General features: G+C 35.5%; 1 protein-coding gene across 1 annotated transcript in view; it reads left to right on the top strand.

Moving 5' to 3' along the window:
* Nucleotides 1–12602, top strand: part of LOC145981499 (uncharacterized) — a 48568-nt gene that overhangs the window by 20698 nt on the left and 15268 nt on the right. The window contains exons 9-11 of the mRNA XM_083114779.1: nt 2809–3015; nt 5610–7121; nt 8123–8320. Coding sequence (XP_082970905.1) covers nt 2809–3015; nt 5610–7121; nt 8123–8320 — 1917 coding nt within the window. The remainder of the gene's footprint in view (nt 1–2808; nt 3016–5609; nt 7122–8122; nt 8321–12602) is intronic.

Below are 12602 nucleotides of genomic sequence, written 5' to 3'. Positions count from 1 at the left end.
TCTCAATCATTGCATGTGCTGACCCATAGGACATGTGCACTGCATCAGAAATTTCGTGGATGGTGATGTGTCTATCTCCTCGAATGAGCTCATCATCCCTGTAGTGGTTATCGTCGGTCAACAATGTTGATGGCCTGCCACTCCTCGTCATGTCTACACTTTCGGTTTCTCCCACTTTGAACTTAACTACTTAAGTCTGAGCTAAGTCTGTGCTCTGTAGCATGAGATTCGATGACCTACAGCAGGTTAAAACAGCTCTGAACAATGGGGCAGGGAGTGTTCTGTGGAATTTTTCCAAACTGGTTTTGAGGGCTGGATAAAACACTGGCACAAATGCATCGAATGTGATGGCAACTATGTGGAAGGGTAACTCTGAGTAGAGGACACTACAGGCAAACTATATGTATGTTCATTGTTTCAATCTTTCCATTATTAAACAAATTATACCTCAACAGGCAAAACTTTTTGATACCTCCTCGTATATACAGGGTGTGGCAACTGAACTTGATGGTTTTTAATCTATCAATATATGTATAAAAAAAGTGTGTGTGTGTGTTTGTGTTTGTTTGTTCCGGCATTAACTCTCGAACACCTGGAGCAATTTCAACCAAACTTGGTACATGTATCACTTGTAATCTGGAAAGAATATTTTTGAGGTAAGACACCCCTGACATCCCTAGGGTTTGGTTCGGAAGGGGTGACATGTAAAAATAATCTAAAATCACCGATATTAAATTCAGCACAAACAGACATTCGTGACTATGCAATCCGCACAACGATACTGTTTCTCGGGTTGTCTAACATTCAGGCTGATATGACTTTGTGTTCCGAAAATGACCGATATTATAACTTGACAAGTTTAAAAACAAGACGCTGCAATCCATTGTTGCGTACCTCACATCACATTTCCCCACTCCATTGTCTGCGGCGATGTTCGTTCGCAGTGTTGCAACCTGGAGGGAGCGGAATAGTCTGAGAATTTTCAACGAAACTTGAATTTGAAAGGCATGAATTAGTATCCCGTCACCTATGATACCTATTGATTATGCTAAATTCTAAATACATTTTGATATTTTCCCTTTAAACCTTAAATGAATTAAGTTATATTAGGGATATTTCTTACCAGCATAAGAAATGTATGAAATAAAACGATAGAAAAATGAAGAATGAAACCTTCTAAATGTTTTCCAGTTCTCCTTCTTCAGTTTCACTCTCCCACTCATCCGAATTTGTGTCTACCGATGAATCTGTGTCCGTGTCTGAATCGGCTTCACCAAGTCTAATTAACAGTTCATCTACACGCTCGTCCATAAGTCCATCTGTTTCAAAGTAAGAATCTTGCAGCCAAGAGTAAAGAGCATGAACATTTCAATGCTTTAGAAAAGAACACAGGCAAGCGTGTTATCAGCTTGCGTTCTCGTAGTGATTGTTGTACGATAAACAAACGAACCACCACTCCACTCAGTTTAAATAAATAAATAAAAAAAAAACCTGCCCACTGCTCGATGTTGCATTCAGAAAATGAAGTCATTCGCCCTGTAGTTTCTCTTCGTTATAAACCTTAACGCATGTGCGTAATACTACAGTTTACGATCGGCGCACCGCATGCATTTTCAAAGGCCAGGTTAAATAAAATGAACCACTGATATAATAGGAGCCTGCATGCACTGTCATGCTAAACAGTGAAAATTGTTTGTCATATTTGTTTTAGCTTAATATTGCTGAGTTGGCAACACTGGTACTCTCAACGCCAGACCAGTGAGTAGAAGAGTGGTGGGGAGGATGACGTAATAGGAAGTGCTCAGTGCTCAGTGCAGTGATCTGCGGATATCGGGACTTAACTTGTCAGGCTATAGTGTGGAATCCATAGTTTACGTGATTGCTAAGATGAATAGTGACACTCCCAATGCCGTTCTACTCCAAGACACCCCTGACACCTTTAGGGGTGGGGGTGGGAAGGGGGTGATATGTAAAACGACCGATATTAGTGTGGAATCCATAGTTTACGGGGTCGCTAAGATGAATACTGACACTCCCAATGCTGTTCAACTCCAAGACACCCCTGGCACCCCAAGGGGTGGTGGTGGGAAGGGCGTGACATGTAAAATGACTGATATTAGTGTGGAATCCATAGTTTTCGGGGTCGCTAAGATGAATAGTGACACTCATTTTACACTATAGTTAGAATTCATTATTTTCCTGTCCAATACAAGATTTGGATAAGTAAATACTACGGCAACATCAGGCAATCAGCTAGTTAGAAATAAAGACAAAACTCTTTCATGCAAGTAAGTCAATTTAATACATGTTGTACCACATCTGAAAGCATTTTACGAAAATAGCACGAGTGGGAGTTTCATGCAGTTTCTTGACAAGGACAATTCATTTTTTGAATAACGCACCTGTGAGGTGGCCACCATTATTGCAAACACATTCGTGTAGATATTCTCTGAAGCTTAGCATAACTCAGGTCAGAGTTGCCTGAGGAATCCCAGCTGCCATAATCTGGATGATGTTCTTCAACATGGCGATGTTGATGTCCTGAGGATGGTTTGATGGTTCTTTGACCATCAGTTTCATTTGCCTCACCTCACAGGTGTGCTATTCACAAAATGAACTGTTCTTGTCAAGAAACTTCATGAAACTGCCACTCATGCTAATTTCCTGAAATGCTTTGAGTTGTAGAACAACATGTATTAAATCGACTTTGTTGCCCGAAAGAGTTTTGTTTTTAGTTGCCACACCCTGTATGTGTATGTTTTTGTATAGCAGAAAGTAACACCCTAACCTAAATCTTTTTCTTTAAAGGTTCAAGATGACATAGCTGCAAGTCTTGAAAATCTTCGAATTAAAATTGAACCATGCGTTGCTGATGCACCAGATTTATCTGAATTACCACATTCCGTTACAGAAACATTCCTCAAAATTAGAACATTTATTGAAATCCTGTGGATTTTACATGTCAGGGACAAATTATCTCTCTTAACAAGAACCTGTCAAGGAAGTCATAATAAGGTAGGATAATGTATTTGTTAGACTAAAAGGTAACAGTAAGTACTGAAAGAACTCTGCAATTTATAGTGTATTGATCTGCAAAGCTGAAAAGAAAGGTACCCTTGTGTGCCCATCACATTCTGTGTTTGTGAAAGCAAATCATGAAATGTTTTGTACCTACTTGGAAAAGTTAATGGGACTTCTGAAAATACAGTGAAATCTCGATTTTATGTTTTTCAGGGGACCACATTGAAAAAAGAACTTAAAATGCGAGAAAATGTAAAAATTCAGGAAAATTTTATAGTATTTTACTTTATTGGCACCATGAACATTGAATGTTATAATGTGGGAAAACATAAACATTTCCTGTGTTAGTTCTGGTGTTATTTTGCTCTGTCTTCTTTTCTTTCCCATTCTCTCTCTCTCTCTCTCTCTCTCTCTCTCTTTTATTACTGTTTTTTTTTTCAAGAGCGCAGACACATTGGTGCCATCACCTGTGGCTAGAATAAGAAGTAAGAACTAATTCAAACATAGCTTGTCAGTGCTAAATGTAACATGTACCACCTGAGAATATGTCATTGTTGTTGTCACTTTTCTAATATGGCAGTGGTTCTGAGTTAATAGTCCACAGGTCAACATTTTCTTAAAAAGGTAAAGAATGCAAAATGGCTTGACTTGGACAAGTTTAGTTGCTTGGGAATCACTGCTCTACACTGCTTCTTTTCCCTGATGTCAACAAATCTTAAGTTTTCAAAATAATATATTTTGAAAACTACATATACCTTTTTGTATTTGGTTTATGTCACGTTTGTTCCACTCTATATTTCTACTTTACCAACAGCTATGCAGAAGTGCTTTTTTATACTAAATTTATCTGCAAATGCAAACTATTACACACAAAAATAAAGTATGTTAGAAAAATTTAACATTGTGACAACTATAGGTGTAACCCAGGTTAAAAATGAGCACTTTTCGAGGATTTTTGAAGAACTGTGCTGAACTTTTCATTATAAATAAATGCTGTCTCAAAATTTAAATTCCCATTTTTGTATGGGAGCTTTTATTGGTCATCAGAAGAAAAGTAATTTAATCTTTTCCCATAAATATCTGTGTGATTGGATATTTTATCGGACATTTTGCTTCGAATTACTGTTAGTCAATTTGATTACTAGGAACGGATTTTAAGATGCAGCACCTTTCCAAAAATATAGCTGTTTTCATACCGATCATTTGAGATATGTATTTTATGACATGAAATCAAGTACAATAAACACAATTTGTTGCACCTTTTTGGACCTTTTCATATGATTAGCACATTTATCCTCTTTTTACCCCTCTCTGATGCTTCAGCACCTTTTTTCGTTCTTTTCTTTCATGTTTTGTTAAAAAAAATGGACAGAAAAGTAAATGATTTTCACTCTTCTTGAACAGTTACATAAAATTCTATAGTCTCATTTTGTAGAGCAGAACGAGAGCTATAAAATTGTATTGCAATCCCATTAGTTCCCAAGATAATGTAGCAAAACCCACAGGAGAAAACACGAACTTCAACAAAATCTATTCGGCAGAACCTCAGTTCTCTATGCAGTCCATGCAGAAGGTGCAGAAAAAGATAGCATTGAATAAAGGCTTTTTATCAGCACCTTTTTAAAAACATTTTTAGAACTTTTTTTTAAAAATTTTTCCTGACCATAATTTTGAACCTTAAAATCCTTTCCCTATTCCTATTTCCTGATGATATCTTTACCTCAACATAATTTTTCCAAATTTGATATTTGTGCCTGAAGTGTGATTGCTTATGTATATATTGCTATTCTTCTAATTACAAATGTTAACTGATGTTTTGGAGAACGAACGACGTGGTAGCAAATTATTATACTGAAATGAAGTGCTCACTTATCCGTGAAGTTCTATTAATTTCGATGGTCACTGTCACCATCTTCTTGAGAACTTGTAGTGCTGCTTGGTGAGCATGTGTTGTTTTTAGTTTTGCCACACAAGCTTCTGAAGAGGATGGTGGCAGTGGCCACTGAAATTAATAGAACTTCTTAAAAAACAGTTTCATGGATAAGTGAGTACTTCATATTGGTATAATAATAAATATTTTACAGTGTAAACATTGCCTTTACCTTGACAAGGTTTCTGTCGGAATATATGAAGTGTAAATTCTGTTGTACTTGCAATTAAATTTTGTTTTTCATATTTTCTGCCTCTGTAGGCAAATGGTGAATGATGATTAGATGTAATTGATGAAGTGACACAAAGGAACATCTTGGACCTCCCTGGTGGCATAGTGGTAACACCGTTGCCTTGTTATCAAGGATTCCCGGGTTCAATTCCCAGTGGAGGCCCATACTGGTTCGGATTACACTTTAAACTGTAGGTCCAGTCCCGGTTAGCCTATCTGTGCATAAAGTCAACTCAACAAAGGAACATCCATGCTCTGGTTGAGATTCAAAGTCGCAACCTTCAGTAGGAAGACTGTGAATCTACCATGCAATGTGCTTGTCCATTGAGGTGGCTGCAATGTGCTTGTCCATTGAGGTGGCAGAAAATAATAGTTAAAATTGAAATGCAATTTTTAAAATTTGAAATTTTTTCCATGTGTTTTTCAGATGTCACTAGCACACGAAAAGCTTACTTCAACTGCATTATTGTGGGTGTACTTTGCTCAGGAATTTGCTGAAAACCATGAATGGAAAGAAGAATTGCAGATATTGGCTGTTTCTCTGGCTGCTGAATGTAAACCATCGATTACCGTAGCTAATGCTCTGGCAAAAATTTTTCCAGACTTGAAACATTTATCATGTGAGGTTCAAAATGTGCTTGATAAATTATTTATGAGTTGGAGAAATATTAAATTTCCTGTTGATAACATTACCAAATACAGAAGCAAGAAACAAGAAAGCCACGCAGAAACTAAACCTAAAAGTCCACGTGAAGTATCTGGGTTGACAAACAAGTCTAGTCAGTCTCTGTACATGTACTTTGTGGATAGCTGTAAGAGCCAACTTATGCTGAGAAAGAAAGTAAAACAAGTATTTATGGATGTCTTGCAAGCAAAACAGTCTTCTAGTGATTCACGCACCCCAAACTGTGTACAAAATATTTCAGACATTATTGCCAGTATTGATTCCACCACTATGAGTGTTGTTCAAAGCATGGAAACTGTGAAAGAGTATGAAACTTACTACAGTTTTTCATGTTTTGTTTCGGATTTTTTACATGATGCTTTCTTTGATAATTTCCAGTATGATCCTGCACAGCTTCCATTAATAAGTTGTTTTCAAGAAAACATCATCACTAAAGAATTGAATAAAATCAAAGAGGACATTTTTTTAAATGAATTCAGTAAAAGCAAAATCTATGATGGCAACGCGAGTGCAATCCAGGAGATTACTATTGAAATGCTTATCAAGGAAATAAATAGTAAGCAAATTCCATGGAAACATTCCAAAGAATATGATTTTTCAAATACAAGAGGTGTACCTTCAATTAATAGAGAAAAGCTGGATTTTATATGCATTGAAACTCCAGATTTCTTAAGAATGCAGATGAAGTATTTAATATGGTGGTATATTTGGCATAAAGGCAGTAGTTCATTTTGTCTTACTAGAGAGAAAGAGAAGACAACTTACATTACATTTAAGGAAGTGTTGCTTTCTTTAATTTTAGAACACCAAAGAATCAGGAAAAACAATGTGAGAAATGATTTTACAATATATACTCCATCTTTGGATAATATTCATAAAAAATTTCAAGATGCTAATTTATTGCTTGATGGCGGTGGTAGTGAAGGAAGTCAAGAAATTGATTTAAGAAAATGTGGTGATGGATATGCAAGAAATATAGCATCTGAATTACAGAAATCATGTACCCGTAATGAGCAAATTGAAATATTTGGTGTAACTGAATCAGATTGTGAAATCGATGGAAGTAGAATTCTTGATGTGTGTGAAGATATTGACTATTTGAATGACATACATATAGGCACATCAACAGTAACAACATTAGATCATCCAATAATACAATCAGGAAATATTTCCTCACAGGAGGTAGATAATGCTTCAACAGAAAGGACAACTTCCTCCACAGAGAAAATAACACCAGAAGCTGAAATGACAAAAGTAAGTTCTATTTTTTCTCCGTTTAGTTATATAATGTATGTATGTGTGTGTGCTAACTCCCAGCGCAGGACCCACATTTCTGGCAGTGACCAGCTGTTGCCATGTTTACCTATGAAGAAACTTGGCAGTCAAACAGCTGATTAGGACTTTGTCCTACCTTTGTCTGCCTCTTTGTGCAACAAGTGGCAAACTTAAGAATCCCTCCTTCCTGAATTGGGCAGCAGGGAAACAGGATTTTGTCAACAACCATTCTGTGCTGTGAATGGGGGCTGGGAGTTAGCTTGACTCTTGTATAATGTTTAATAGAGTGAAATGAGACTTGGTTGCCATCAAATTGCCATTGGAAGAAAAAGTCAAATGTGTGTTGTGGATGTGCCTGTCTTCAAACAAAAATGTGGTGTGAATATTTGTAAAAATTCAAGTTCTATAAGTTTTTTTAAGTGTTCCAAATCTCGCGACTTCATGGCAAAAATTTGTCTTGAATTCCCCACATGTTGAAATCACAAGGTGTTAAGTCCGGAGATCTTGCAGACCACTCCATGGTACCTTTTCTTCGTATCCACTCCCTGAATTGCTCATTTAAATCAAAATGGTTAGTCTGTGTTTACCAGGATTAGAGATTCAATCACAACATCTTGACACCAAACCCAAGAACAGGAAACAGGACAAAACTGGTCATTGCTAGTGGAGGGGCATCATAGAATGGAGGGGATCATGAAGGTCTGTCGTGTCATAGGATGCAGTGGTAAACTGACTTATGCTGACCCCTGTATATGCTATTACAGTTTGATCTTTTAGATTTTTGACCAACCCTATTGACCACATATATCACAATGAAAAGTCACTTGAAAGGTCTGTTATGCCATAGAGTTCAGTTTTAGTTTTAACACAACTCTGATATTTTATTTCTCATTTTCTTTTACATAGTTGTTGTATAAAAGTGATTTTTACACAGACTATTATGCTCATATATATAAAACGTAACATAAACTTCATTACAGGGAGATGCAAGTGCTGAGCCTGAGCTAGATGACATTAATTGCAAGAAACCAAACTGTGCATTTGTGGTTCATAAGTCAAGTCCATTTCACAGTCAGGATGAAAATGTGTTGAACTATGATAAATATGAGACTTCCAGTGAACTACTCTATGCTGAACACAATGAAGCTTTCTGCCAAGAAGAAAAACCTGACAGTTGTGTTAGTTTTTTGTCATTGTTAATATTACTAGCATGCAATGTTAATTGGACATTATACATTATCTAGTGCTTCTGCTACTTATATGTATTCAAAGCACTAGACAATTAGACAATTTTCAATTATCATTATCTGATAGAGAACTATTGTCACTAACATTCATAAAATTATTAATGTTACTAATGAATACTCATATTAGGGTAACAGATATGTCGTAAATAAGAATTGGGAGCACATACGTAATGCAATAGAATCAGCAGCTAAAGAAAGTATAGGATACCATAAACCGAGAAAAAGTAAGCCATGGTTTGATAATGAATGTCATAATCTAATAGAAATATGAAATCAGGCTAGACTTAGGTGGTTAAATAACTCTGATGATACAAATCTAAACAATTATAATAGAATAAAGCGAGAAGTTAACCGCACATTTAGAAGTAAAAAAAGAGATTACTTGAAAAGCAAAATTAACGAAATTGAAACAAACAGCAAAAATAAAAATATCAGAGATTTATATGAAGGTGTAAATGAGTTTAGAAAGGGGTGGCAACCTAAAGTAAACTTGATAAAAGATAAAGACGGTGATTTTCTAGCTGACCCAAGGGATATTCTAAATAGATGGAAGAACTACTTTAATGACCTTTTAAATGTCCATGTAGGAGATAAATCAGAAGTAAATGAAGTACACACAGCAGAACCTTTAGTTCCAGAACCTAACTTGACTGAAGTTAAAGATGCTATTAAAAGGCTAAAGAATAACAAAGCACCTGGCATTGATTTAATACCAGCCGAGTTAATTAAATATGGTGGAAATTCATTAATATGTCAAATTCATAAATTAATTTGTTTAATATGGAATAAAGAAGAAATCCCTCAACAGTGGAAAGAATCCATAACTGTTCCTGTGTTTAAAAAAGGTGATAAAATGAACTGCAATAATTACCGTGGAATTTCTCTACTCTCAACAACATATAAAATATTATCTAACATTCTTTTAACAAGACTAACCCCATATGCTAATGAAATTATAGGTGATTATCAATGTGGATTTAAATGTAACAGATCAACTACAGATCAAATTTTTCACATCAGACAGACACTTGAAAAAAAGTGGGAATATAATCAAAATGTCCATCAGCTATTCATTGATTTCAAAAAAGCATATGATTCGGTCAAAAGAGATAAACTATATAATATATTAGTAGAGTTTGGAATACCTAAGAAGCTTGTTAATATGATAAAAGTATGCACCAGTGAAACAGAAAGTAAAATTCGTGTGGGTATTAATATGTCTGACAAATTTACAATTCATGATGGGTTAAAACAAGGAGATGCATTATCTCCATTGCTCTTTAATTTTGCCTTAGAATATGCTGTTAGGAAGGTAAAAGAAACTAAAGAAGGACTATAATTAAATGGTGTGACTCAGTTGTTAGCATATGCAGATGATGTAGACTTACTGGGGGATGATGTGAATACAATTAAGAATAATGCTAAAATATTTTTCAAAACTGCTAAAGAGATAGGTTTGGAAGTTAACAAAGAGAAAACTAAATATATGCTTACAGGCCGAAACCAAGTGTTAGGTAATAATCAAAATCTAATTATTGATAACAACTCGTTTGAACCAGTTTCCAAATTCAAATACTTAGGAGTAATATTAACAAATGAAAATTATATTAAAGAGGAAATAAAAAGTAGACTTAATTCAGGAAATGCATGTTACTTCTCTCTTCATAAACTTTTATCTTCTCGTTTAATATCTAAGAAACTAAAAGTTAAAATATACAAAACAGTAATTTTGCCTGTAGTATTATATGGATGTGAAACTTGGTCCCTTACATTGAAAGAGGAACATAAATTGAGAGTATTTGAAAATAAGATCCTTAGGAAAATCTTTGGACCTAAAAGGGATGAGGAGACAGGTGAGTGGAGAAGGTTACATAATTTAGAACTACATAATTTGTATTCATGTCCAGATATTATTAGAATAATTAAATCAAGAAGACTTAGGTGGGCAGGCCATGTGGCACGAATGGGAGAGGAAAGAGGAGTTTACAGGATTCTTGTTGGGAAACCTGATGGTAAGAGACCTGTAGGAAGGCCAAGACGAAGATGGAGGGACAACGTTGAGATGGACCTAAAGGAAGTCGGTAGGGATGGAAAAGAGTATATAGATCTTGCTCAAGATAGGGACAGATGGAAGGCCTGTGTTGCTGCAGCCATGAACCTTCGGGTTTAAGAAGGCTAGAGAGTTAGTTAGTTAGTTAGGGTAACAGATGCTCTGTAGTTAAAGTTGGACAGGGGGGAAGCTTTATGAAAATTTCCTTGACTTGAGGGGGGGGTAGCATTCCCCCATCTTCCCCCACTTCGATCATTACCCATAACAATATAATAGTCACATTTGTAACACAAATTTTCCCCTATGCAAAGTGGAAGTACAAATGTGATGATTACAATTGACATGGAAACTTCTGCCATTTCTTTTTCTTTGCCACATTACTTTCTTAACCACACTTGCAAATACATCTGAAAAGCCAAGAAATACCTCATCAAGTCTGTTTTATTTTACGTTCTTTCATTCTCTAAATTTCAAATCTCATTTTGTGTGAATCTTATTTCAATTAATTTTGGTAGCAGCATTCATGAACAAGTAGATAAATCATGACTGATATGCATTGTGTACCTGAAGGAAAAATTGGGCATGTGTAAATATTTTCATAACTCAAAAAAAGTCAACTTGACAAACTTGAAGCCAATTGAGCTACAAGCCTATTATGGAAATCAGTACAATATTATTACTGGAAGGTAAACACTTCTTTCAATTTGGGATAGGTAGGGAACTACTTCGCATTTTTCACAATATTGGGGGAAATTTGTGACAGGATTGGTATACTTGCAACATTAAAATTTTAAAAAAAGGATGCTATGAGAGAAATGGTCCATCAGTTTTCCCAACATATAAATATGTTCTATGTGTGCATGTTTCAGTTTATAAGAATCAAATGAAAAGTAGGTATTTGTGCTGAAATTTTATTCAGCAAAGTGTTTTGAGTACCAAATGGTAAATATGCAGATGATGTAGACTTACTGGGGGATGATGTGAATACAATTAAGAATAATGCTAAAATATTTTTCAAAACTGCTAAAGAGATAGGTTTGGAAGTTAACAAAGAGAAAACTAAATATATGCTTACAGGCCGAAACCAAGTGTTAGGTAATAATCAAAATCTAATTATTGATAACAACTCGTTTGAACCAGTTTCCAAATTCAAATACTTAGGAGTAATATTAACAAATGAAAATTATATTAAAGAGGAAATAAAAAGTAGGCTTAATTCAGGAAATGCATGTTACTTCTCTCTTCATAAACTTTTATCTTCTCGTTTAATATCTAAGAAACTAAAAGTTAAAATATACAAAACAGTAATTTTGCCTGTAGTATTATATGGATGTGAAACTTGGTCCCTTACATTGAAAGAGGAACATAAATTGAGAGTATTTGAAAATAAGATCCTTAGGAAAATCTTTGGACCTAAAAGGGATGAGGAGACAGGTGAGTGGAGAAGGTTACATAATTTAGAACTACATAATTTGTATTCATGTCCAGATATTATTAGAATAATTAAATCAAGAAGACTTAGGTGGGCAGGCCATGTGGCACGAATGGGAGAGGAAAGAGGAGTTTACAGGATTCTTGTTGGGAAACCTGATGGTAAGAGACCTGTAGGAAGGCCAAGACGAAGATGGAGGGACAACGTTGAGATGGACCTAAAGGAAGTCGGTAGGGATGGAAAAGAGTATATAGATCTTGCTCAAGATAGGGACAGATGGAAGGCCTGTGTTGCTGCAGCCATGAACCTTCGGGTTTAAGAAGGCTAGAGAGTTAGTTAGTTAGTTAGGGTAACAGATGCTCTGTAGTTAAAGTTGGACAGGGGGGAAGCTTTATGAAAATTTCCTTGACTTGAGGGGGGGGGTAGCATTCCCCCATCTTCCCCCACTTCGATCATTACCCATAACAATATAATAGTCACATTTGTAACACAAATTTTCCCCTATGCAAAGTGGAAGTACAAATGTGATGATTACAATTGACATGGAAACTTCTGCCATTTCTTTTTCTTTGCCACATTACTTTCTTAACCACACTTGCAAATACATCTGAAAAGCCAAGAAATACCTCATCAAGTCTGTTTTATTTTACGTTCTTTCATTCTCTAAATTTCAAATCTCATTTTGTGTGAATCTTATTTCAATTAATTTTGGTAGCAGCATTCATGAACAA

This window comes from Lepisma saccharinum, chromosome 2 (assembly GCF_977018435.1).
Source record: "Lepisma saccharinum chromosome 2, izLepSacc3.1, whole genome shotgun sequence".
Lineage (NCBI taxonomy): Eukaryota > Metazoa > Arthropoda > Insecta > Zygentoma > Lepismatidae > Lepisma > Lepisma saccharinum.
Note: the sequence above shows the minus strand (reverse complement) of the source record. Positions and strands in the feature narration are given on the sequence as shown.